The 25814-nt window shown below is 45.3% G+C and overlaps 1 protein-coding gene across 1 annotated transcript; it reads left to right on the forward strand.

Annotated features, from left to right (window-relative positions):
- Positions 1-3916: 3916 nt before the first annotated feature.
- Positions 3917-25363, forward strand: LOC127044293 (transmembrane protein 68-like). The gene is given in 7 exon segments (XM_050938931.1): positions 3917-4016; positions 4019-4243; positions 5333-5497; positions 18951-19144; positions 22284-22344; positions 22702-22841; positions 25259-25363. Coding segments are annotated over 7 exon segments (990 nt in total).
- The last annotated feature ends 451 nt before the right edge of the window (positions 25364-25814 follow it).

Genomic DNA, 25814 nt, shown 5'->3' on the forward strand with positions numbered 1-25814 from the left:
CGAGAGCAAACCGCGGCGAAGCTGGTCTCCTTCCCCGGTTTGCTCTCGCGTTCCCGGAACCACCCTGCAAACCGCAGGGAAGGAGACCTGCTTGCTCGGGGTTCGGGGAACGCGAGAGCAAGCCGGGGAAGGAGACCAGCTTGATTACCAGAGGCTTCCTCAGGTATGCTGGGATACCTGCTTATTCCACGGAGGTCAAGAAAAGCGCTGGTAAGTGTCTATACTTGATTACCAGCGCTGGATCACCAGCGCTGGATCCTCTACACCCGAGACAAAACGGGAGTACGGCCAGCGCTGCAAACAGGGAGTTGCAGCGCTGGTGGTGCCCTGCAGATGTGTACACCTCCTAAGTTGCAGCGCTGTAACTCCCTCACCAGCGCTGCAACTTTCTGATGTAGACAAGCCCTGAGTAATGTAGTTATACGGACCTAATCTCCTAGAGGAGACCATACCTGAATCAGTGCAAACCTGTGTTTAGAAAAAAGCCTTTGTTTCATAAAAAGTAATGGACTGTTTAACACTAAAATATTTACAGAAGGATATCTCCTATCTCACCTTCCTTTCTAGTGGATGTAATAACGGCTAGGACAGTAAATTTTAAAGATAAACCTGTTTTTAAAAATATGCAAATTTGAGCCCTGCACAACCCAATATAATCAACACCTGTTCATTCTGACCATACCACTGCACACAGGGCTTACTTTAGGAATTCAAGGAGAGCTGATGAGCAGGACTTCCAAGTCTCATGAATTTCACATGACATTCATACATTCAGCAGCGTTGTCACACCTTCCTGCATTCCAGCTGGGATGTCACACTCGCCTCACAGTCCTATGGGATTTCCTCTGTAGTAAGTCATCCCCCACACCAGGGGATGCTGTGGCAGTGCACAGCTACAGGTAACCAGGGGTCCCCTTTGTTTCCTCTCATGCTGATGTTGGGTTCTCTGCTGGATTGCAGCCAGCCAGGCAGCCACTGGGGAGGGGCGTCTGCACACCCATGGCTGGCAACGGTGAGGAGAGTGCAGGGATCGCGAGCTCCTGACTCCCAGCCCGATGCCTCACGCCCCCCACCCAACCGCCCCGACATCCCTTAACTGCCCTGACACCCCCCGACTGCCCCAACACCCCCAACCGCCCCGACATTCCTCAACCGCCCTGACACCCCTCAACCGCCCCGACACCCCCCGACTGCCTCAACACCCCCAACCACTCTGACACCCCCCGACTGCCCCGACACCCCCAACCACTCTGACATTCCTCAACCGCCCTGACACCCCTCATCCACCCTGACACCCCCCGACTGCCCCAACACCCCCAACCGCCCCGACATTCCTCAACCGCCCTGACACCCCTCAACCGCCCCGACACCCCCTGACTGCCTCAACACCCCCAACCGCTCTGACACCCCCCGACTGCCCCGACACCCCCAACCACTCTGACATTCCTCAACCGCCCTGACACCTCATCCACCCTGACACCCCCCGACTGCCCCAACACCCCCAACCGCCCCGACATTCCTCAACCACCCTGACACCTCATCCACCCTGACACCCTCTGACTGTCCCTACCCCCCAACCGCTCTGACACCCCCCAACTGCCCCGACACCCCCAACCGCCCCGACATTCCTCAACCGCCCTGACACCTCAACCGCCCCGACACCCCCCGACTGTCCCTACCCCCCAACCGCTCTGACATTCCTCAACCGCCCTGACACCCCTCAACCGCCCCGACACCCCCCGACTGTCCCCACTCCCCAACCGCTCTGACACCCCCCAACTGCCCCGACACCCCCAACCACTCTGACATTCCTCAACTGCCCTGACACCCCTCAACCGCCCCGACACCCCCCGACTGTCCCCACTCCCCAACCGCTCTGACACCCCCCAACTGCCCCGACACCCCCAACCGCCCCGACATTCCTCAACCGCCCTGACACCTCAGCCGCCCCGACACCGCCCGACTGTCCCTACCCCCCAACCGCTCTGACATTCCTCAACCGCCCTGACACCCCTCAACCGCCCCGACACCCCCCGACTGTCCCCACCCCCCAACCGCTCTGACACCCCCCAACTGCCCCGACACCCCCAACCACTCTGACATTCCTCAACCACCCTGACACCCCTCATCCGCCCTGACACCCTCCGACTGTCCCTACCCCCCAACCGCTCTGACACCCCCCAACTGCCCTGACACCCCCAACCGCCCCGACATTCCTCAACCGCCCTGACACCTCAACCTCCCCGACACTCCCCGACTGTCCCCACCCCCCAACTGCTCTGACACCCCCCAACTGCCCCGACACCCCCAACCACTCTGACATTCCTCAACCGCCCTGACACCCCTCAACCGCCCCAACACCCCCCAACTGTCCCCACCCCCCAACCGCTCTGACACCCCCCAACTGCCCCGACACCCCCAACCACTCTGACATTCCTCAACCGCCCTGACACCCCCGACTGCCCCAACACCCCCAACCGCCCCGACATTCCTCAACCGCCCTGACACCTCATCCACCCTGACACCCTCCGACTGTCCCCACCCCCCAACCGCTCTGACATTCCTCAACCGCCCTGACACCTCAACCGCCCCGACATCCCTTAACTGCCCTGACACCCCCCGACTGCCCCAACACCCCCAACCGCTCTGACATTCCTCAACCGCCCTGACACCTCAACCGCCCCGACACCCCCCGACTGTCCCCACCCCCCAACTGCTCTGACACCCCCCAACTGCCCTGACACCCCCAACCACTCTGACATTCCTCAACCGCCCTGACACCCCCCGACTGTCCCCACCCCCCAACCGCTCTGACACCCCCCAACTGCCCCAACACCCCCAACCACTCTGACATTCCTCAACCGCCCTGACACCCCTCAACCACCCCGACACCCCCCGACTGTCCCCACCCCCCAACCGCTCTGACACCCCCCAACTGCCCCGACACCCCCAACCACTCTGACATTCCTCAACTGCCCTGACACCTCAACCGCCCCGACATCCCCCAACTGTCCCCACCCCCCAACCGCTCTGACACCCCCCAACTGCCCCGACACCCCCAACCACTCTGACATTCCTCAACCGCCCTGACACCTCAACCGCCCCGACATCCCCCGACTGTCCCTACCCCCCAACCGCTCTGACATCCCCCAACTGCCCCGACACCCCCAACCACTCTGACATTCCTCAACTTCCCCAACACCCCCAACTGCTCTGACACCCCCCCACCTACATGTCCCGACACACAACTGCCCCAACATCCCCACCCAACTGCCCCCACACCCACCCGCCCTGGCACCCAACTGCCCTGACACCCAACTGCCCCGACACCTGAAACCCAACTGCCTCAACACCCCCCTGCCCTGACACCCCCCACCCCCCTGTCCTGACACCCAACTGCCCTGACACCCCCACCCAACTTCCCCAACCAACAGCCCCAAAACCTCCCACCCATCTGTCCTGACACCCCACTGCCCTGACACCTCCCACCCACTTGTAGTCTTAGGCTCTGATCCTGACAATGCTTATGAACATGCTTAACTTTAAGCATATGAGTATTCCTATTGAATTCAAACATACATTTGTGGAATCAGAGCTTTGGACTGGAAGCTGCTTGGGGCAGAGACAGTGTCTTAATATGTGCTTAATTATAGTGCCCAGTACAATGGGACACTATCTAATATAAATAAAAAATAACACATATTTATATGTAACCATAGTATTAGCCATATATCAAAGTCCTAGTTTACATAGAACAGTCAGTCAATGTTAAGAACACCATTTAAATTAAATAAAAATGTGTGGAACTTCTCTGCTAGTAGGAAGAATAAAGGATAATGTCATCTTTTCCTAGGAAAGCTGCCTTGACTATGAAGAGTTTTGGACTTAGTTTGTTTCATTCTCTTTTTAACAGGAGATGCTAAGCAGAAGCAAATCCAGTATTTCAGAGCAGAAACTTGTAAACTATATGACCTATCTGACTGACATATTGGAAGAATTGACTGGTCTGGAGCACCTTAAGACTATCTGGTTTAGGTGTTCTACTTCTTGTTGCTGTTAATTCCATTTATAATGCTGCTTGCATTTCATATCGTTCTGTTTGGTATTCTCTACCTTTCCAGTCTTCTTCTTCATGTTTACAAGAGAAAGAATCGCCTAAAGGGGGATTATTCCAGTAAGTTATGGGACAATGGCAGGCAAATGGTGATATGTCTTTGGGACTTGTATGGAAAGTTATGGCATGGTAAGCAAGATTTTTTTTCTTTAAACATGAATCCAAACCCTCTTATATAAAGTGAGGGCACTAAAGAAAACCCTTATCTCCAAACAAATACTAGCTGGGTAATTCCTACCCCACTTTGCCATGCTGGCTGCTCCTTTAACTATTCCAGAGCAAGTTCGCTGGCAGGTTCAGTGTGACAAGGTCTTTTTTATGATAAAAAAAAATCCTGTGTCAATGCCCTGTCATTCACTCAGACATGTGTGTTCCAGACTGATGCTTAAGCCTTTCAATATTATGAACACTTACTGCTATATTTGAACTGAAATCACTTTCCATGAGAAACTAAATATTACAGAATTGAGAAGGGGAATTTAACAGTCCTAGGGCTAATATGGTATCCCTCCAGTACTATCTTTTACAGATTGTGCCCTATTTCATTAGCTTAATATTTCGAAGAACACCGATTCTTCGGTGATCTGGTGGTATCTAGCTTTGCAGCTGTATGCCTTCCACGTACAGGTATGGACATCTCGGTGAGATGGCTTTTGGGGAGTAGAACACCAGCCATCCAAGTTGGGAGGTATGTAATAGGTGGTACACTTTGGACCCCAAAGAAAGGTGCTCTTGGACCTGATTCACCACACCAAACTCCCAGTTTCTGTAAAAAGCAAGGCAATATCCACCTAGATCTCTTTGCCCTCCCACCCTGAATGGCTAACCTTCCCCCCACCCCCTGATCTTGTTCATGATTCCCAAAACCCCAGGTCTCTCAGGCAGGATCTGTTCTGGTCATAGGGCCATATTCATGTTTCCTATTCTTCCCCACTTCACTGAATCATAAAGGCTACAGCCCATTGAGCAAATGCCTTTATAATAGCTATTGTGAAGCGAAGACAGTTTGCTGTAGAGGTTTATTTCCCTCTTACACAGTTCCTTCTGTAACAACATCACCTTATAATCAACTTTAACTTGATATCACTGACATGGCAAATGAGAAGTTAATCTTTGGTGCAGTTTCCTTTATAACTTCCTGCTGGTATCTAGTAAGGAACTTACGTTAAATCACAACATGACTGGTAGAAAACTAATTGCACTTTGTGTACTTCACAGGTTATGAGCTTCATGGTGTGGAAAACATCCCAGAAGGACCAGGACTGATTGTTTATTACCATGGTGCCACACCTATAGACTATTTGTACTTTCTGGCTAGATTATGTAACCAGAAGGGCAGACTTTGCCACTCAGTAGCTGATCACTTCACCTTTAAAATACCAGGTAAAGCACTTTCATTATACTGGGCAGGTGAAGGGATGGGAGGAGAGTTAGAAATATTTTAAATTCAAAAATACTTGGTGAAATTCATACATTAATACTAGAGATACATACATTAGTACAGGCACTTTCAGGTTGCTTGCCAGTGTGTACTACAAAAAATAGTGTAATTTCAAATGTTTGAGGAAATCTGAGATCTCCTGAAGTTCATAACAGCTATTGGTTCACACATTTCCAAAAACTTTGCATGTGGCATTAAGATAAAGAAGGGGCAGTGTTCTTTCTTCTGTTAAGTATCCCACTTAATATTTTTGGTATAATTAAGGCTGTTGTAAGTGAAAAGAATGCACTATTAAACTAGTTTTATTATTGACTTTCAAAGTTGTAACTAATACATAAATAGGGCCCTACTAATTCATGGCTGTGAAAAACACGTCACGGCCCATGAAATCTGGTCTTTTGTATACTTTTACCCTATACTATATAGATTTCAAAGAGGAGACAGCATTTCTCAAACTGGGGGTCCCAACCCAAAAGTGGGTCTGGAGGGGGCATCATAAGGTTAATGTAGATGAAGCTGCCCAGCTATGAAGGCAGCAGCTCAGAAATAAGGGTGGCATGGTATGATATTGCCACCTTTACTTCTATGCTGCCTTCAGAGCTGGGCGGCCGGAGAGTGGAAGCTGCTGGCTGAGGGCCCAGCTCTGAAGGCAGCAGTGCAGAAGTACGGGTGGCAATACCATGCTGTGCCATCCTTACGTTTATGCTGCTGCTGGTGGCAGCACTGCCTTCAGAACTGTGCTCCCAGCCAGCAGCTGCCGCTTTCCAGCCACCCATCTCTGAAGGCAGCACCACCGTCAGCAGCAGCACAGAAGTAAGGGTAGCAATAGTCAATCCCTCTACAATAGACTTGTGACCCCCCACAACCCCCTTCTGTGTCAGGACCCCTACAGTTATAACACCCTGAAATTTCAAATTTAAATATTGGAAATCATGAAATTTATTATTTTTAAAGTCTTATGACCATGAAATTAACCAAAGTGGACCGTAAATTTGGTAGGGCCCTATATGTAAACTATTCTAATAAATAAACTTTCTGTATCGGCATGATAAAATGTTATATTTTACTTATGTAAGAATGTGTCATATGTTTCAACATTCCTCCCCTTAAGACATCTGTCCTCCAAGTGTACATATTAACTGTTCTGTTTCTGTTCTGTTCACTAGAGTTTTTTATACTGCACTTATCACTGTAGTATCTGAGTGCCTTCCAGTTGTGCATTAAGCCACGTGACTACATATGTTACATGTTGTTTGTTCTCTCATCATCTCCCCAGAGGGAGAAATGTGTGCAGCGGAGTATCTTGTTTTGGTAGGGTGTGACTTTTTAGAAGGCAAAGTCAAAGAAATGCACCTTGCACCTGAATTGATGATGTTTATGATGGTCCTTAGTGCCTGGGGGAGTTCATTCCAAATTCTCAAACTCCCCCCAGAGAAAGTTTTGTCTCCTGCATAGACAAGTTTTACTCTTATTGTTGAGAGTTCTATTGTGCCAGAGTGCAGTCATCAGCCATGCAGGGCTGGCTTTAGGAAGTGCAGGGCCCAATTCGAACATTTTCGGCGGGACCCTGGCAGGGATGATTTAAAAAAAAAAAGTGGAAAAAAAAGCCTTTCATTTCTTTCATGTATTATTTACTTTCCATAACTATATAAATAATAAAATTATAAATTATGTACATTGCATCATATATGCTGTTGATTGATTATTAATGACTGCTGTTTCACACGTGTGGGTCCCAGCTGCTCCCTGCCCACCTCATTGAAGCAGGTGTGCAGGGTTACTGTCCTGGAACTGCAGGGCAGCAGTGGACATGGGGCTGGCTGGAGGCAGGGCAAGGGGTGTGGGGCTGGTTGGAGACAGGGGGTGTGTGGGGCGGGCTGGCTTCAGGCAGGGCCGCGGGGGGATGCAGCAGGGGTTGGCAGGGCTAGAGACAGAGGCAGAGACTGGCTGGCTTCAGGCAGCAGGGGTTGCCTGGAGACAGGGCAGGGTGTGCAGGGCTGGTGCGGGCAGCAGTGTGTGTGGAGCTGGCTGGCTTTGGACAGGGCCACGGGTGTGTGGCAGGCAGGGCCGGTGCAACCATTTAGGCGAACTAGGCGGTTGCCTAGGGCGCCGAGATTTGGCGGTGCCAAAAAGCACCCCCAAATTTTTTTTAAATGGTTCACCAGCCGCTGCTGCTGGGACAGAGAGGGAGTCTGAGCTGCCGGCGGCAGCCGGCAGCCCAGGGTGTCCCCCGGGTCAGGGCGCCGTCGCGGCAGCCAGCAGCCCAGAGGGTCCCCCTCAGGGCGCCGCCGCGGCAGCCCGCAGCCCAGGGGATCCCCTGGCCCATGGAAACCCTGGGCTGCCGTGGAGGCGCACTGACTCTGGGTCAGCGCGCACCGCCACGGCAGCCAGCAGCCCAGGGTGTCCCCCGGGTCAGGGCACCGCCGCGGCAGCCGGCAGCCCAGGGGATCCCCCGGGTCAGAGTGCCGCCGCGACAGCCGGCAGCCCAGGGGATCCCCTGGCCCAGGGAAACCCTGGGCTGCCGGCTGCCGCGGAGGCGCACTGACCCTGGGTCAGCGCGCACCGCCACGGCAGCCGGTAGCCCAGTGGGTCCCCCGGGTCAGCGCACCACCGCGGCAGCCCGGAGCCCAAGGGGTCCCCAGGGTCAGCGCGCCGCCGCGGCAGCCCGGAGCCCAGGGTTTCCCTGGGCCAGGGGATCCCCTGGGCTGCCGGCTGCTGCAGTGGCGTGCTGACCCGGGGGATCCCCTGGGCTCTATCCCATTTAAGTTTGTATATCACTTGGCAATTATTGTTATGAATATTATTACTTATGTATTCTGTGTCCAAAAATGTTCTAGGATCTCTGCAGACAAATAAAAGAGACTCACTAGCCCAAAGAGCCTGTAATCTAAATTAAAAATGACACCAAGTGATAGTGACAAACAATGGAAGCAAAATAAGGAAATGGGAAGAGGAGGATACAAAAATCAGGTGACATAGTTGTTAGGTTCACATCATGTTCTGCAAAATCTGTATAGTTTTTTATATTCCCTTTCCTGTTTGTATCTAAACTGTTCCCACATTTTCTAAACTTGAAGTGGTTTTCTGTTTCATTACTAAACAGACCCCTTACAAACAATCCATACACCCTTGTGTGTTGTTTTAAACTATTGCATGTGTTAAAACCTACTAAGCCCCCACTTCTTAGCTTAAGAGCTCGTTTACACATATTTCCTATTTTACTTCACCACCAACCACCCTTAGCCCAGATCCCCAACCCAGGTGACTGTAAGCCTCTCATCCTCTGATATCTCCACATCTCGTCCATCCCCAGCAATCATGTCCTTATTTCAGTAAGTATTTTCATTGCCCAGAAATGAGAAGTTTACAAAAGTTACTCTTGTTATCAGAGGCCTTGATCCACCTTCATAGAATCATAGACTATCAGGGTTGGAAGGGACCTCAGGAAGTCATCTAGTCCAACCCCCGCTCAAAGCAGGACCAATCCCCAGACCTTGAAGTCAGTGGAAAAATTCCCACTGATTTCAATGGGTTTTAGATCAGGCCCAGAGGCTCCAAGAGCCACTTCTTCCTCTTTCTTCACAGAAGCCCTTCAACATCATATTGCCCCCTGTTCCAGCATTCAGCTCAGGCTCTCTGTTAAATAATAAAGAACTTCTGGGGCTATTACCTCAGAAAAGCAGAAAGTTTGTTACTCCTGTTTTATTGTCCCATTTGAAATAATTCTTTAAAATGTAGGTTTCTCTTGTGTAAGGTAACAAGTGACTCAGGATCACCATCTAGCCACAACATGCACGATGCTGAGAAATAAGTAGGCGTGGTGGTTGTTTGCTGACAGGTAAAGCCCTGATTTGATACTAAATACTGGAACAGACATGAACTATTAATATCTCTAGAGCTCCCAGGCCTCTCCCATTGATGGCCTCCTCTTTTGAATCAAGCAAATGGGATTTGCATGTGAATTCTTACAATGTAACATTCAAGGATTAGCTGGACAGCTCGGAGCACCTTGGAGTTGTACCTTCTGTGAACTTTAATCTTTTATCATTCTTTCTAGCAGAGCAGCACAATAGTGGGATCCTAGGTTGTACTAGCCAGATGTTTTCCTTACTAACTTGGAAGGTTGCTCTCCTATTATTTTGTCAGATGCTTGAATTGCACCTATCTCAAGTGAGGTAAAGTAGAACAAGGCAAAACATCTTAACAGATACCTCCTGCATAAGTGATTGCAGGATAGGGGTCTATTTCTTTAAAACAAACCTGGACCACAATGCCTCTGAGAAACTTGACAACCCCTAATGTGGAACAACTTTTTGATCCTATCCAGAGCAGTTGCTGTTACACCAGTAGGATAATATCTGCCTACATCTGTGCTTTTGTTTAGTGTAATGGTTGCAACATAAACCTAACAAGGCTTGAATACTCAGGCTTAAGCTTGAAAGTCATCTTGATCTCTTAATCAATATTTACGTCAAACAGTTGATGAAATTCAAATAGTTAATTATAGTAAGTGACATGCATTCTCTATCCTTTACTTTTAATAGTGAACAAGAAAAAGGACTGATAGGAATAAAATTTCATTTTTTTTTCGTTTACAGTTGATGCAGCCTCATGGCAGATTAAAAAAAAAAGGTCTGGTGCACAATTTCGTGACCGTGTATTGTGTATAATGTATGTGATTTTTGGGGGGGAGAGGGGGGCGCAAGATGGAAGTTTCGCCTAGGGCGCAAAATATCCTTGCACCGTCCCTGGTGGCAGGGGTTGACTGGAGACACAGCAGGGAGTTTGACAGGGACTAGCTGTGGGCACGGGGTGCAGAGCTGGCTGCAGGCAGGGGGAGCGGGGCTGGTGTGGGCAAGGCAGAGGGTACAGCAGAGGCAGCTGGAGCCCCAGCCCTTTAAATAGCCTCCAAGCTCCCTGCTATCCCAGGGCTTTGGAGGCTATTTAAAGGGCCCTGGGCTCCCCAGCTTCTACCCTGCCCTGGACCTTTTGAATAGCCACGGGAGCCCTGGGGAATGCATGGGGGTGGTGGGGCTCTGGTGGCTATTTAAAGGACCAGGGTGGCAGAGGCAGGCAGCTGGAGCCCTGACCCTTTAAATAGCCCCCGGAGCCCCTCACTACCCCAGGGCTCTGGAGGCTATTTAAAGGCCCGGAGCTCCAGTTGGGAGAGCAGGGTCTCGGGGCTTGCCGCGCTCTGGCCAGAGCCCCAGCCAGGAGAGTGGGACCTCGGGGCTTGCCGCGCTCTGGCCAGAGCTCCAGCTGGGAGAGCAGGACTTGCCGCGCTCCAGCTGGGGCTCCAGGCGGGAGAGCGGAACTTGCTGCGCTCTGGCCAGAGCTCCAGCTGGGAGAGCGGGACTTGCCACGCTCCGGCTAGGGCTCCAGCAGGGAGAGCAGGGTTTGCCGCACTCCGGCCAGAGCTCCAGCCAGGAGAGCGGGGCTTGCCGCGTTCCGGCCGGGGCTCCAGCTGGGAGAGCGGGGCTTGCCGCGCTCCCGCCTGCGCTTCGCTCAAGGGAGTAGGACCACGGAAGACCCCTGAGCAGATCGCAGCCAGGGACCCGGGGTAAGTTTAAAAAAAAATGTCTAAGGTGCGGGGCCCTCTTAGGCACGGGGCCCGATTCCTGGGAATCGGGCGAATTGGCCTAAAGCCGGCCCTGCAGCCATGGTCTTCATTCCAGAACTTCAGATGTTTTTTCATATATCCTGGGCCCAGGTCATGGAGTTCTTTGAAGATCAGGACTGATTCAATATTCTGTTGGAAGTCGTATAGAGAGTGGAGGACAGATCTGATATCTTCCCGGTAGCCTGTGTTGCTGAAGAGATACACTGTGGCATTCTGTACTAGCTGTAGTTTGCTAAATGGTGAAGGTTTCATGCCTGAGTCTTCACAGAATCGTAGAACTGTAGGGCTGGAAGGGACCTTGAGAGATCATCAAGCCCATTACCCTGTGCTAAGGCAGGACCAAGTTAGCCTAGAGTGACCATCCCGGACAGGTGTTTGTCTAAACTGTTCTTAAAAACCTCCAGTAATTGGGATTCCACAATCTCCCTAGGAAGCCTATTCCAAAACTTAATGACCCCTATTGTTAGAATTTTTTCCTAATATCTAACTTAAATCTCCTTTGCTGCAGATAATTCATTACATCTTGTCTTACCTTGAGCGGACATGTAGAACAGTTGATCACTGTCCTATTTGCAATAGTCCTTAACATATTTGAAGACTATTGCCAGGTCTCCTCTTCAGTCTTCTTTTCTTAAGTCTAAACATGCCCAGTCTTTTTAACCTTCCTCATAGATCAAGTTTTCTAAGCCTTTTATCATTTTTGTTGCTCTCCTCTGGACTCATTCTAATTTATCCATATTTTTCCTAAAGTGTGGCATCCAGAACTGGACACAGTTATCCAGCTGAGGCCTCATCAATGCCAAGTAGTGTGAGCCAGTTACCTCCCATTTCTTACATATGAAACTCCTGTTAATACTCCCCAGAATGATATTAGCCTTTTTCACAGCTGCATCACATTGTTCATTCATATTCAGTTTGTGATGCAGTATAAGCCTAGATCCTTTTCAGCAGTCTTTCAAACCACCAGTAATACAGTAGGGATAAATTTACCTGGCAGTTTTTATGTATGTCAGCACTTTTTCTGGAACAGGTATATTTCAAGATTTCTTGAATTGTATCTTTCAACTAATGTTCTAAAAGACATTAACTTGCACTGATCAGGGCTGCTCACTACCAAATTCCTCTGGTAGTATTCCATCCATCTTAGCTGTTTTATTCATTGTAGGACAAAGGCCTCTCTTGACAGTAACTTTGTCCATTGTACTATAGTATACTGTACAACTGAAACAACATGTGAGGGGGCATGTGGGGGTCACATGCCCCCACAGATTGCTCGGTCACATGGTGCAGCCAGGCCCCCTCCCTGCGGGGCAGCTGAATCAGTGAGCTGAGAGCTGTGCCAGGCGAGGAGAAGCAGAGCTGGAGGAACAGTCTGGGAGCTGCAGGGAGGGGCTGCTGCTTTCCAGGAGAGGGGGTACTGCTTTCTAGGTGGGGGTGCAGTCTCAGGGGGCGTGACTCCAGCTGTTATTCGGCTGTGCCCCCCTGCCTCCATCAGCAGGCTCAGGCCGTCTCTGCTGTTTTATACCATATAGGTTCTTATATTGACCTCACCACCATAGTATCTAAGCGCCTTCCAGTAGTGCATGAAGTGGAATGACTAACATCGCTGGTAGTTTGTCACATGTTTAGTCTCTCACACTCTTCTCAGGGGGAGAATTTTGTGTACAGTGTAGCATTCTGTTGCAGTAGGGGTTTTTCTTTCTTTCTTTCTTTCCACAGTGCTATGTTGTTTATGCTAGAGAAAGCAAGGTGGAGGAAATTCACTTGGTGCTGAAGATGGGGAGGTCTGTGATGGTCCTTAGTTCCTATGAGAGTCCCTTCTACAGAGAAAGTCTGGTCTGCACAGATGAACTTTACCTTTAAGGTGGAACGTTTCATTGTGCTGAGGAGTAACATTGCTGACCATAGTCTTCAGCCAGGCTATTGAGCACCTTGAAGATAAGGACGGAGACCTTGAATGTGACTTGATATTCTATGGGAAGCCAGTGTAGAGAGTGGAGGATAGGTTTGACGTGATCACTGTAGCCCATGTTGCTGAGGAGATGTGCTGGAGCATTCCGTACTAGTTGAATTTCCCTAAAGACTGATGGCTTCAGGCCCAGGTTGTAGCCAGAATTTTTGCTATAGTTTGAAAGTGCAAATGCCTTTCCATACAATGGTGGCTGCACATGTCAGAGTGTCAGTGCCAATAATATCAGAGGATTTTGTTATGCTAGACTTGTTGCTATTGACTATACCAAAATGTCTTGTCTGATCGATATTTAAAGTGTAGCTAACTTTGGTTGATTGTGAGGACTAAAGAGAGAGATTGTGTGGATTATCAATAGGTGGCTTATGCGATTTGTCTTCATTACTACCCTGGGTTTCTGGTCATCCCAGGTACTGATGTCTGGATAAGAAACATCCAGTTGACAGAACTTTCCAATTTTATATAAACAAAAATCAAACAATAACATCAAATATAAACAAATCAAATTAAGATTGGTCCATTGATACTAACTTGATTAATCTAATTATCAGATTAATTACTGCCAAATACAATAATTCCTTATCCGCTTTATCTAATAATTTGGGAAGGTGGCAGATCTTTTTTAGCTATCAGCCCCAAAATAACAGGGTACGGTCAATCTCAAGGCCTATTGATATTACAATAAAAAAGCTATGTTAAAAGAACATAAAGGTTGAAAAATCAAGCAGTAAAAAGTTAGGAAATGTCAGAATTAAGATTGCTTGTGCAACATTACTTTGTTCTCCTTGTGCGTACGCATTATGATACAGTCTCTAATTACACTGCTCTACAGCCAAAATGCTTCTGAAAAAAATGTAGTCCAACTTTACTAATTCTGGGTCACTGAGAACGAAAATGATGCTTAAAATTGTTGATTGGCTCTAGTTTTCAAGATATGCTATTGGGTCAGGATATACAACCCTTGACTTGGGAATGGCGGAGGATAAGTGTGTTATAAAGGGAAGGAACCTCAATTTAAACCAGAAATGACTAAAATACATCTTTGACTGGATCTATGAATAAATCTATGACTGGGTTTGGACAGCACTTGCTTTTTAGGCAAAACAATGAATGATGCAATCTGAAGCTGGTATTGCGTCATACATGATATGAATTGCATCATGTTATTCCTAGAAGTCATGGATGATGCAATCATAACGAAGCTTACATCACTCTGCTGAACAAATTGCCCTATATCAGCTCTAGAAATCATACAGTGTCGTGCTCTCTTATTTGTCAGTGTTTGATTTTGCAAAGGGACACATTTCTGTTTAGCCAAAGTGAGCAGAGATGCCTTGTACTTGTGTGAACAGCGCAGATAACTTCTGCTATGTTTGTGGTGAAGTGACTTTTGCATCACAAAAGCGCAGTATAAGCACTATGGTTAAGAAAGCCTATCACCTTTATTTTGGCTGCCAAATTGGAGATCAGGACAAGAGGTGGGCCCCACACATATGCTGCAACATTTGTGCAACAAAACTTCACCAGTGGTTGAACAGGAAAAGGAAATCTACGCCTTTTGCAGTGCCAATGATTTGGAGAGAGCCAACAGATCATACCAGCAATTGTTACTTCTGCATGGTGCATCCAGTTGGGAAAGGTGTGTCAAAGAAGAAAAAGTGGACTGTGCATTATCCAAACATTCCATCAGCTATACGCCCAGTACCCCACGAAGAAGGACTGCCGGTTCCTGATGCACCAGAATCATTCTCACTTGAGTCAGATGAGGAAGAGAAAGAGGATGAAACTTCTGGTCCTGAACCATCAATGTCACAGGACCCACATTTTCTCCCATCCTCCTCCTCTGAACCACACCTCATAACACAAGGTGAACTGAATGACCTTGTCAGGGATTTGGAACTACCCAAGAGTAAGGCAGAGCTGTTGGGCTCCAGACTACAGCAGTGGAATCTCCTGGCAGGCTATCAGGGCAAATGGAGCCCATCAATGCTTGCAGACTATTGCTGGACAGTGACAAGAGATGCTCCATTTAATGAATACAAGAGACAAGCCAAGAAGCGCCGAGTAGACACTGAATAGGACTAAACTATGTACATAATAGTTTTTTGCCTTTTGTTTCATAATAAATTTTATTTATATAACCCTTTTGCTGATTTTTAAAGTGTTACATAAACAGGACAGGTGAAATATTATCATGTAAAGCAACCATAAACACATGAAAAGACCTAGGTTTACAATTTATGATTAAAACTCTACTATCTACACCATATACATAGACATAAAATGTAAAAACTTAAATATCTTAGAAACAATAGCCAATCAGTTGTTTTAATTGTCATATTTGAATTCAGCACATCAAAATACATAATAAATATCACATTTTATCTCTGAAGCAGATGACTTCTCAAAAATTGTAGATCAGTGTTACATGATCATATACTATTTTTCCACAAGACCTCTGCCTTATTCAGTGCACAAGATAGACTATGCTTTGAAAATGCATTAGAGTTGTGTAGGCTGTTGGTTGTAAGACCCTGGCCCTATTTGTTGCAGATGTTGGAAGGTGTGTTGTGAAAGAGGCAGGGCGTTGCATAAAGAGAAGGGATGGTCTTATGGTTAACGCAGCTGAATACCACTCTGGAGAATTAGAGTCTATCCCTGCCTCTGCCACAGAGTTCCTATGTGATTCTGAGCAAGTCATTTAAACCAAACTTTTCATAGGGGGTCACTAATTGTGCATTTTGCATTTTCTCGGTGTCCACCTTGAGATTCTAGGGCTGATATGCAAAAGTGATGAGCATTCACAGCTGCAACTGAAGTCAATGGGAGATGTACTCTGAACATATAAAGTGATATACAATGCTAAATACTCTGAAAAATCAGGCCATATCTTTTACAAATTTGGACTTCAAATCAGTGGATACTTCGGAGCTTAATTTCTCTGAACCTCAGTTCCTCATCTGTAAAATGAGGATAATAATAGTGCCTCATCTCACAGGATTATTATGAAGATATATTCTTCAAATTCTGTGCAGCACTCAGATACTGAAGTGATGAATGCCTGTGATGGGTATACAAACCTGGGACTGGCCAAGTGAGGGTTAATGAAAAGCTCTAGGCCAGACTGTTCAACCCCACCTCAATCTTCAATGAGTGGGATGGCCTAACAGGGAGAACTATAGCTCAGGTAGTGGCATATGTGAGAGGAGAGCATCTCCCAGAGAAGAGTTTGGTTAAGAGCTGGGATTGCTCAGACAATTACTTCCTGCTGGAGCCCTCTGAGGGAAAGGTGGGCCTGATGCAGAATGATTACTTTGGCACTATTACCAGTAACTCACCTGTGGGGGCTGCACAGGCCTATGACCTGCCAGGGGCTTCCTGAAGGAAGAGAATCTTGTTGTGTGTTTGGTGGTTTTCCTTTGGATCTTTGAAAGTCCAGGAAAGAACGGACTTCTGTGGAACTCAGTCAGAGGGCTGAGTCTCCCACACCCAGACCCATGTTGTTGACCACCCAGTCATTGCTGACTAGAGGCTGAGTGTATTCAACACACTGTCATACCCCAAGGAGGTGCTGTGGGAGACCAACCCCAATTGCAATGCCATGAATTTTCCAAGGGCTTTTTTTATAATGTTGTATTCAGAGCAGGGTCTGAAGAATGCATAATGAGTAAGTCATGTGGGCATTAATTGAATGATGACACAGCTAAAACAAAATACTGAATAATTACCTATCCAGTGAGTATGGTCTGTCCTGTACATGCTGAGGCAGGAGTCCTATGGAAAGAAAATAGTTTGTGGTCATGTAATTAGAGACTGTATCATAAGTATACTCATGGTGGGGGGGCAAATTAGGTTTCATAGGCATCCTTAAGTGTGCCATTTCTTTATTAGTGCTTGACTTTACAAACTTAGCATTTTTTGTATGTAACTCCCTGAGCTTTTAAAAATGCACAATTCAAAATAAATAGAAATCTCATCGTGAGTCATCAAATTCTGCACAAAGGTCAACAGCATGGCTGGATCCTTCAGATCTGCAGCATAGACTTCTGCCACTTGAGCTAACAGAGTAACTGATAACAGTAGTATGTTGTCATCCTTTAAGTGGACAAGCCACTAGAGGGGAATGAGACATACATTTAGCCAGGGGGTTTTAGAGATATTTACTGACAGCAAAGACATATTGAGACTCAGGAATTTGATATTTCAGTCCAGGCTTTGGTGAGAAGTGTGTTATAGTAGTAAGAGATCCTTCTACGCCTAGCCTGAAACCTTCTACTTCTGTCTCCTCCAGCCTGCCCTTTCCCCAGCCTTCTCTTCCACCTTCCAACCTGTTTCAGTTCTCCCTCTTGGCTCCCTTTCCATCCTAGCTCCCGTCTGTCTCCTACCCAAATTCCTCACCACTCTGCATCTAGTCCAGCTACTTCCTTATCCTCCATGCTGCCTGAGCACCTGCAGTGTGGAGATTGAAAGTACAGGCAAGACAATACCCTTGCCTTCAGTTTCAATCCCTAGCAACACAACAATTGTCAGTAGCTGGGGTGAGCAGCTATAGGAAGAGTTCTGCTCAGCTCCAGGATGGAGAATGCTAAATAGCTCTGCGGGTGTCATAAACAGATAGTTAAGGGTTAATGCCTCTTTTACCTGTAAAGGGTTAAGAAGCTCAGTAAACCTGGCTGACACCTGACCAGAGGACCAATAAGGGGACAAGATACTTTCAGATCTTGGTGGGGGGAAGTCTTTGTTTGTGCTCTTTGTTTTTGGGGGCTGTTTGCTCTTGGGACTAAGAGGGACCAGACGTCAATCCAGGCTCTCCAAACCTTTCTGAATCAGTCTCTCATGTTTCAAACCTGTAAGTAATAGCCAGGCAAGGTGGGTTAGTCTTATTTTTGTTTTGTCAACTTGTAAATGTTCCTTTTTGCTGAGAGGATTTTACCTCTGTTTGCTGTAACTTTGAACCTAAGGCTAAATGGGGTTCCTCTGGGCTATAGGAATCTGATTACCCTGTAAAGTATTTTCCATCCTGATTTTACAGAGATGATTTTTACCTTTCTTTCTTTAATTAAAAGCTTTCTTTTTAAGAACCTGATTGATTTTTCCTTGTTTTAAGATCCAAGAGGATTGGATCTGGCCTCACCAGGAATTGGTGGGGGAAAGAAAGGGAGGATGGTTAAATTCTCCTTGTGTTAAGATCGAAGGGGTTGGATCGGTGTTCACCAGGAACTTGGTGAAAAAGCCTTTCAAGGATGCCCAGGGGGAGAAGGTTTTGAGGGGATAGGAAGTGTTCCAGACACTGAAATTTCTGGATGGTGGCAGTGTTACCAGATCTAAGCTAGTAATTAAGCTTAGAAGTGTCCATGCAGGTCCCCACATCTGTACCCTAAAGTTCAGAGTGGGGGAGGAACCTTGACAGCGGGGATGGTGCATATGCAGTCTAGTCAACACATGGCATCCTCACTTACTTTATCAGTCAGTCATGCACACAAAGGAAAATCCCTTGTTATTATGACTAAGCAATAGTTCTTTTCCAAAGACAGGTATTTAACTTATCTCTTTATATTTTGGTTCTCATTGACTATCAACAATTCAACCTGAACAAAATTCCCTAACACAGAAATCCGAGTGAAAGGTTAGACTAATGCTATCAGAAAAAAGGTCTGTCACTCTTACAAATAATGGCTTGGAGTTCAGTTTTTACATGCGGGCCTATCTGCTTCACATGATATTTAGTCACTTTTTTTTTTTTAGGTTCTTAATATAAGGTGATCTAGAGTTCCATTATAATGTAAACTGGACATATTTCTTACAGGTATTAAACTGCTTTTAGACATTTTTGGTGTGATGCATGGTGGAAGAGAAGAATGTGTTCAAATTCTGAAGAATGGTCACTTATTGGGTGTCTCACCAGGCGGAGTTCGAGAAGCATTCTTTAGTGATGAAAACTACAACCTCTTGTGGGGTAATCGCAAAGGCTTTGCTCAGGTGGCTATAGATGCAAAAGTGGTAAGTACCACCTCCTGCATGTATATACCGACCTATTTTCTATCTTGAACATGGGATCCAAAGACTAACAAAATAGTTCAAGTATGTTTTATAAGATAATTGATTTATCTTGCCCTCAGTGTCAGAGGGTGCTTCTTCAGTTACCCCGTGAGCAGTGCTGACTAGCTTGTTTTCGTGGCCTCTCACTCAAAACCACACACACAATCCATTTCTCTTCCACCACATGAATCTTTAATCCTTGCTTTCTAAACAGTATTGGATGTAGCACAGGTATTGAACAGGAGGAGCCTGTCACAAAGCTTTCATCACCCTCTGAGATTTTCATGACTGCCTGTTTCTTCCAAATATATATCCACCCAGTTACTGAGCCAGTTGTCTCATTAGCCCAGCAGTTATCACCAAGGGTCAGTAATCCCCACTAGGAATGTGTTGATTGACCCAGTCAAACCTGCAGCCTTCTCTGTGCTGCAACACCTTCAGTGAACAGGGGACTACACCTAGCACTCAGTCATAATCAGTCACACAATCTGTACCTCTATGTTCACCCCTTTTACAAGAATATGATACATTTTGTACAAAGTATGCCTTGTGAGGCATAATTTGAAAACTCATAATTTGCTGATCATTATTGTCCTGGTAAAATATGTGTGGCAACGTTGCATGTCAAGTTATAAGATTCCTCTGTACGGTATCACTGACATTCCACGTCTGGGGAGCAGCCACAAACCAGTTCCTCAGAGACAAAAGGCTAGCCAATGCCTCAGTTGGGTGTCAATAAAATCAAATGGACCATCACCTGGTTAAGTGGCCATTCTTTGGCAGGAAAGAGGATGTGGGTGAAAATTTACATCTTGACAACAAAACAGCTGGGGGTTCCCATCCACCCAGACTTTGTCTCCGGAACCTCAGCTGGAGATGATCCTCAAAGAGGAGAAGAACTATAAGAAGGGAGAGCAGCTGCACCAAATTATCTCTCCCTTTCTCGCTAACAATCCACAACACCTGAAGAAAAAAGGAAATAGCTTTGGACTGGTAGAGGGATCCTGACTGAAAGAAATTCAGCCAGTAAAACTGCTGAAACATGTGGTGAGAGAGACCTTGGCTTTGAATTCACTTAGCTTGTTAAGTTAGGCATTGGACGCATTATACTTTTATTTTCCTGTAACCAATTCTGAGTTTTATGCCTCATTATTTGTAGTCACTTAAAATCTATCTCGTTGTAGTTAATAAATTTGTTTTATCTAAACCAGTGTGTTTGGGATAACGGGATTTGTACATGTCATTTTCTATTAATAAAATGACATACTTTATAGGAGCTTGTACTGTCAATGAAAGAGGTGGGCAGTACAAGACATACATTTCTAGGAAAGTCTGGGACTGGGAACTTTCTGGTGTTTCTCTGCAGTGTAATGCAGAGTGACTGGCTAGAGCACTCATACACTATAACTGGGAGTAATTTACATGCTGGAGGCTGTGTATGAGCAGACCGGAAGTGGTAACTTGCACAGTAAAGCAGTGTAAAAGGAACCTGAGGGTAGAGAACTGAGGGGACACAGCTGTTCATGGTCCAGATTACACCCTGGGTAAAGTCAGTGACAAATAAATTCAAACTTAGTTAACATTTTTATTTGCATAACATTAAACCTGAATAGAGATAGCAACATATCTTGAAAAATACACAACCAGAACTCTGTGGCAAGTACAAAAGCAGTCTTGTCAAGCTCTGAGACTACTCTTGTGAACACAAGAGCAATTTGAATAGAGCATTTCAGTGTTTCAGTTGATCATCTCCAACCAAGTAATATATTATCTGTAAAGAAATAGTCTCATTTGTTATATATGTATGTTATATATTTATGAGAACCTATATAAAATGTCATTATCTAGTATTATCTCATACCACTATGCAGCTTTGGGAGAAAATATTTCCTGTACCAGAATACTTCTTGTACAATAAGCATAGTAAAATTTACCTGCCCCTAAAGAAACAGGACTGAGGAAAGTGTTATTTTGTATGCTTCAAAAATCCCTATCAGCAGTCAGTAAGGAGGCTAACCAACCATAAGGCAGACAGTAGTGGATAGGGAGTAGTGATGGAGAGCTCATTTTTTTCTCCCCACCACATGCCATCTATATCGGCTCTTCTAAAATTGCAGAATCTGTGCAAATTTCCTTTAGGACTTTTGCTTCATTTGGTTTGCCTACCTGCAAGAGTTTGCAGCCAATAATATATCCGGATTTTTTTGAGCTTGCTATTTTAGGCAAAACCACAAAAAAACAAACAAAATCCACCAGATTATACAGGGCCGGTGCAAGGAAGTTTTGCGCCCTAGGCGAAACTTCCACCTTGCACACACACCCCTCCTCCAGCCCTGCGGTAGCTCCCTGTCCTCCCCACCCTGAGGTGCTCCTATCCCTGTGGCAGCTCTCCCCCTGCCCTGAGGCTCCCCCCTCCAGGAGCCGTGCAGCACATCCCCACCCCAGCTCACCTCTGCTCTGCATCCTCCCCGAGCACGTTACCCCACTCTAATTCTCCTCCCAGGCTTGCAGCGCCAAACAGCTGATTGGCGCTGCAAGTCTGGGAGGCAGGAGAAGTGGAGCAGCGACTGCGTGCTTGGGGAGGAACCGCTGTAAGAAAAAAATTGGGGGCACCGCTTTTTGGCGCCCCCAAATCTTGACGCCGTAGGCAACCACCTAGTTCGCCTTAATGGTAGCACCAGCCCTGGGATTATGTCTCTGAAGCAGTCCCTTTGGAATGGTTCTGCAGTATTTATACAATCTGTTCCTTCTGCTTCTAAATTTTATGCTAACCACCAATGTTGTTTTAGTGTTTGTGTACTTTAGGACCCTATCCAACACCCCTTGATGTCAATGGAAAGAGTCTTATTGAGAATCTCCCCTTTTAAGTTAGATCAGGCCCATGGTACATAACTAGCTGTAGTTTTTCTAAACAAACACATGACTTCTTTCATTTACTAATAAAAATTTATCAGTTTCATTTCAACTTAGTGAGATGGTAACATTTGCTATGATCATGTGATAGATGGAATGCCTCTCTAGTTCAGAGATGATGGATTTTAAAAAAATTAGACTGAAATGTTGTCCAAATCCTCACCACTTCTTTTTTCTCGTTTATTAGCCCATCATCCCTATGTTCACACAGAATCTTCGGGAAGGATACAGGACACTTGGAAAAATATGTAAGATATCACCCATATGTATCTCTTCAAGTTTAGAATGTTTTTAATATGTGCAATATATACTATATGTTAGAAATACAGTTGTAAATCTATGGAGACTTCTGTTTTAACTCTGGAAACTGTTTTTTTTATTGTATTAATAAGAGTGCATATCAAATATGTATGAGGTAAAGCAAGGGTAAGTAGAGGGTTTGCTTCCCCAACATTCTATGCCGTGTCTTGCTTATTTTGTCATGACTTTGGTAAAATGCTCTTGTCACTTTGCAAACTAAGCAATCCAGGCATTCTTTGGATTAAGGGACTCAGCTAGCTTCTAACCTATCGCTCGCCTTTTACAATTTTTTTTTAAACTCACAGGGTCATTTAGGTGGCTTTATGAATATACTCGATTGCCAGTAGTTCCTCTATATGGAGGGTTCCCAGTCAAATTTCGCACATATATTGGCGATCCCATACCATATGATCCAAATGTAAGTGCTGCAGAACTAGCTGAAAAGGTAATTTGATTTTCTAAATAGTCAAATGTCGAGTATTCTATATTTGAATTGTTGCTTTTCAAGGGTAAAAGGCAAAAATAAAATGTCTGATAGTTTTTTATAAAGTAAAACTGTTTTATAGTCATCTGTCACATAGTGAACGATTGCCCACTAACAGATGCTAGTGACTGTAATTGGTAATCGGTGGCTGCCATTGGCTCCTGACTTCATTGTCTTAAATTGTCATAATCCTTCATAGATTTGTACGCTGTTTCAATTAGAGCTGGTAAAAAAATTATGATGGAAGTTTTGTAATAGGAAATGCTGATCCAACTAAATAAAAAACTTTTGCGGGAATGTATCAATTTCATTTAAAAAATTGACACAATTATCAAAGTAATTAATTTCGACTTGATTGTTTATATATATATATATATATATATATATATATGAAAAACATTTTCATATGGTTGTGTTGATATTTCTGAAAAAAGTTTTCTGTACATTTTTGTTTTGCAGGAAATTTTGAAACTTCTATTTTCTTCATTCCAATTGGAACAAAAGGCAATTTTGAAATGTCACAATTTCCTGTAGAATGGAAATTGTGAGTTTCAGCCAGCTCTGGTTTGAATCTCAAAACCCTCCTCCCTGCTGCTCTCCCTCAATAATTTACACCAGAGGTTTCCAAACAATGATACATGGAGTACTTGCTGATTATTTATGGAGAGCTAGCACGGTGCTGGTTGGACTTGTTACCAGCTGCTAAACTACACTGAAAGAAGTAAACATTTCATTAAAAGCTTTCCCCATTTCTTTTCCATGGAAGCAATTAGCTTGTCACAGGGATTTTATCTGGTTGCAAAAGAGAAGGGAGGTGATTCACATAATCATTACTCAGAGTGAAAGGATTTGGGAAATCTATTCTATTCTATTCAGTGGAGTGGAAAAAGTGATGCAAAGGCAGTCAGTTTCAGGCAACTTGATTATTGTCAGCAGGTAACTGGCCTCTTTAAAGGTAGATGGGGCCAGCCCCACCTGTGCAATAATTAATTAGCAGCTTCCCACACTGAAGGGTAGAGACAAGGAAGCCAGCTGATGCTCTATTAAACACCTGAGCCTTATAAAAAGACAGAGGCATCAGACTGGGAGCGGAACTACACAGGGCAGAAATAGGCAAAGGTTTCATAACAACTCAGCCTATCTGACAAATCTACTATTTAAATCCTACCTCTAAACCTCATGAATACATATCAGAGCCCTTCAAAATGTGTAGCAAAGGATCAGAATCTATGGTCTCTTTTTGCCTTCAAAAATAGACAATCACACCTCTAAAAACATTTTTCAGTTGTTAATATATGGATCTACTGAATTCCAGCATCCCCAATCTTTACTATCTACCACTCAGTTTCTCCCTTAAATATTTCAGTTTTTCCTCCCAGGTAGCCTCTTCTGCATGGGGAAAAACTCCCTGATAAAATCTGATCAGCCACTACCTCATCCGTCTCAAAAATCCTCCTTAAAACTCTCCACTGCAACAATGCTTACAAAAGCCGGCATGTTTATCATAGCTAGTTAGAGTGGTAGTCATTTTAGTCTGTATCAGCAAAAAGAAGGAGGTGCCACCAGTATTCCTCATTCTCATAGCTAGTTAGATGACAAGCTGTGACTATTACTATTCTCCTATCCTTTTCCTACACCCTTCCTGTAAAACCAATTTAAAAAAAAAACCCAACAATGCACGTAACTGTAAGCAAAGATGAGTCAATTCTTCATGTTATTCATTTGGCTTTGTGCATATCCCCATCCCCTATCCTTCATGTGTTTGTCTCTTTAGATAAGAAGTCAGGGAAAGGGCTCTCTTTTTTTCTGTTTGTACAGGTCTCAGTAATGATTGGGGCCTTTGTATACTACCATAGTATAAATATTTGTTGTCTGGAAGTAAAAATTGTTAGAGCCATCGGTAGTAGTAAATAATCTGAATATATAGTATTGTATCTTCCCTTCAGATAGTCAGTAAATTCAGTACAGACATGGTCTTCTCCCCTCCAGACCTTCCCAGCCTCCATTTACTTAATCTCTTCCTCCATTCTCTCCCTAAGTTATTTGCTTGTGTGGTCTGACAAAGAGTTCACATGCTTAGCTAATACTGGGCATGACCAGGACATAGGGCCAAATCCTGCACTGAGCTCCCCGAGGGCACTCTCCATTGCGGGATTGGGGTTATAGTCAAATATACTGGGGGCTTTTAATAGCTAAAGATGAAATACTTTCTCATCATGAGTTTTAAAGGATATTGAGGGGGATTCCTCCCCTCCCCTTCCTAATAGCATTTTCCACAGATTATTAAAAATATGTATCATTAGCAAGCATGATAGTGAGTCTATGAGCTGCAGTGTTCTTATAAAGAAGTAAAATTCTCTGTTTCTTCCGCTTAACAGGCAAAGACTGCAATCCAATCTCTAAGAGACAGGCACCAAAAAACACCAGGAAATATACTAAGAGCTCTATTGGAACGATTCGATAAACATCAGAAAGATGACTAGTGTGTTCAAATATACTGAAACATTTATGCATTTGCTAGTAAAAGAGCTTTACAATTGCATGTGTTACTGTAACTTGTGATTTCTTTTAAGAAGCATTACTGTTAATTCTTCAATAATTATTGCTGTGTCTCACCTGATGTGCTCCGGACATAAACAGTACCTTTCCAGGGTAAAAACAAACAAACAAAAAGTTTTTTTGGTGTTGATTTCCCCATATAAAGTAGATCACTTCCAGCTATACTTGGTTTCCCCCCTTTGCTAAAGGCTTGTCTACCCAGGAAAACTTTCTGGATTAGCTCCACTTGTGGATGTTCTATTCTAGAACAAAAGTCACTTTGTTCTAGAACAATTTGTGTGCCAAGTACTAAATAAGTATGATGAGCAGAATAAAATTTAGCAAGAATGTTTGAAACAGCACTTGGTTGGCTAGTGCTCTTTTGCTCACATTTTT

The sequence above is a fragment of the Gopherus flavomarginatus genome, chromosome 2 (genome assembly GCF_025201925.1).
Source record: "Gopherus flavomarginatus isolate rGopFla2 chromosome 2, rGopFla2.mat.asm, whole genome shotgun sequence".
In the NCBI taxonomy this organism is placed as follows: domain Eukaryota; kingdom Metazoa; phylum Chordata; order Testudines; family Testudinidae; genus Gopherus; species Gopherus flavomarginatus.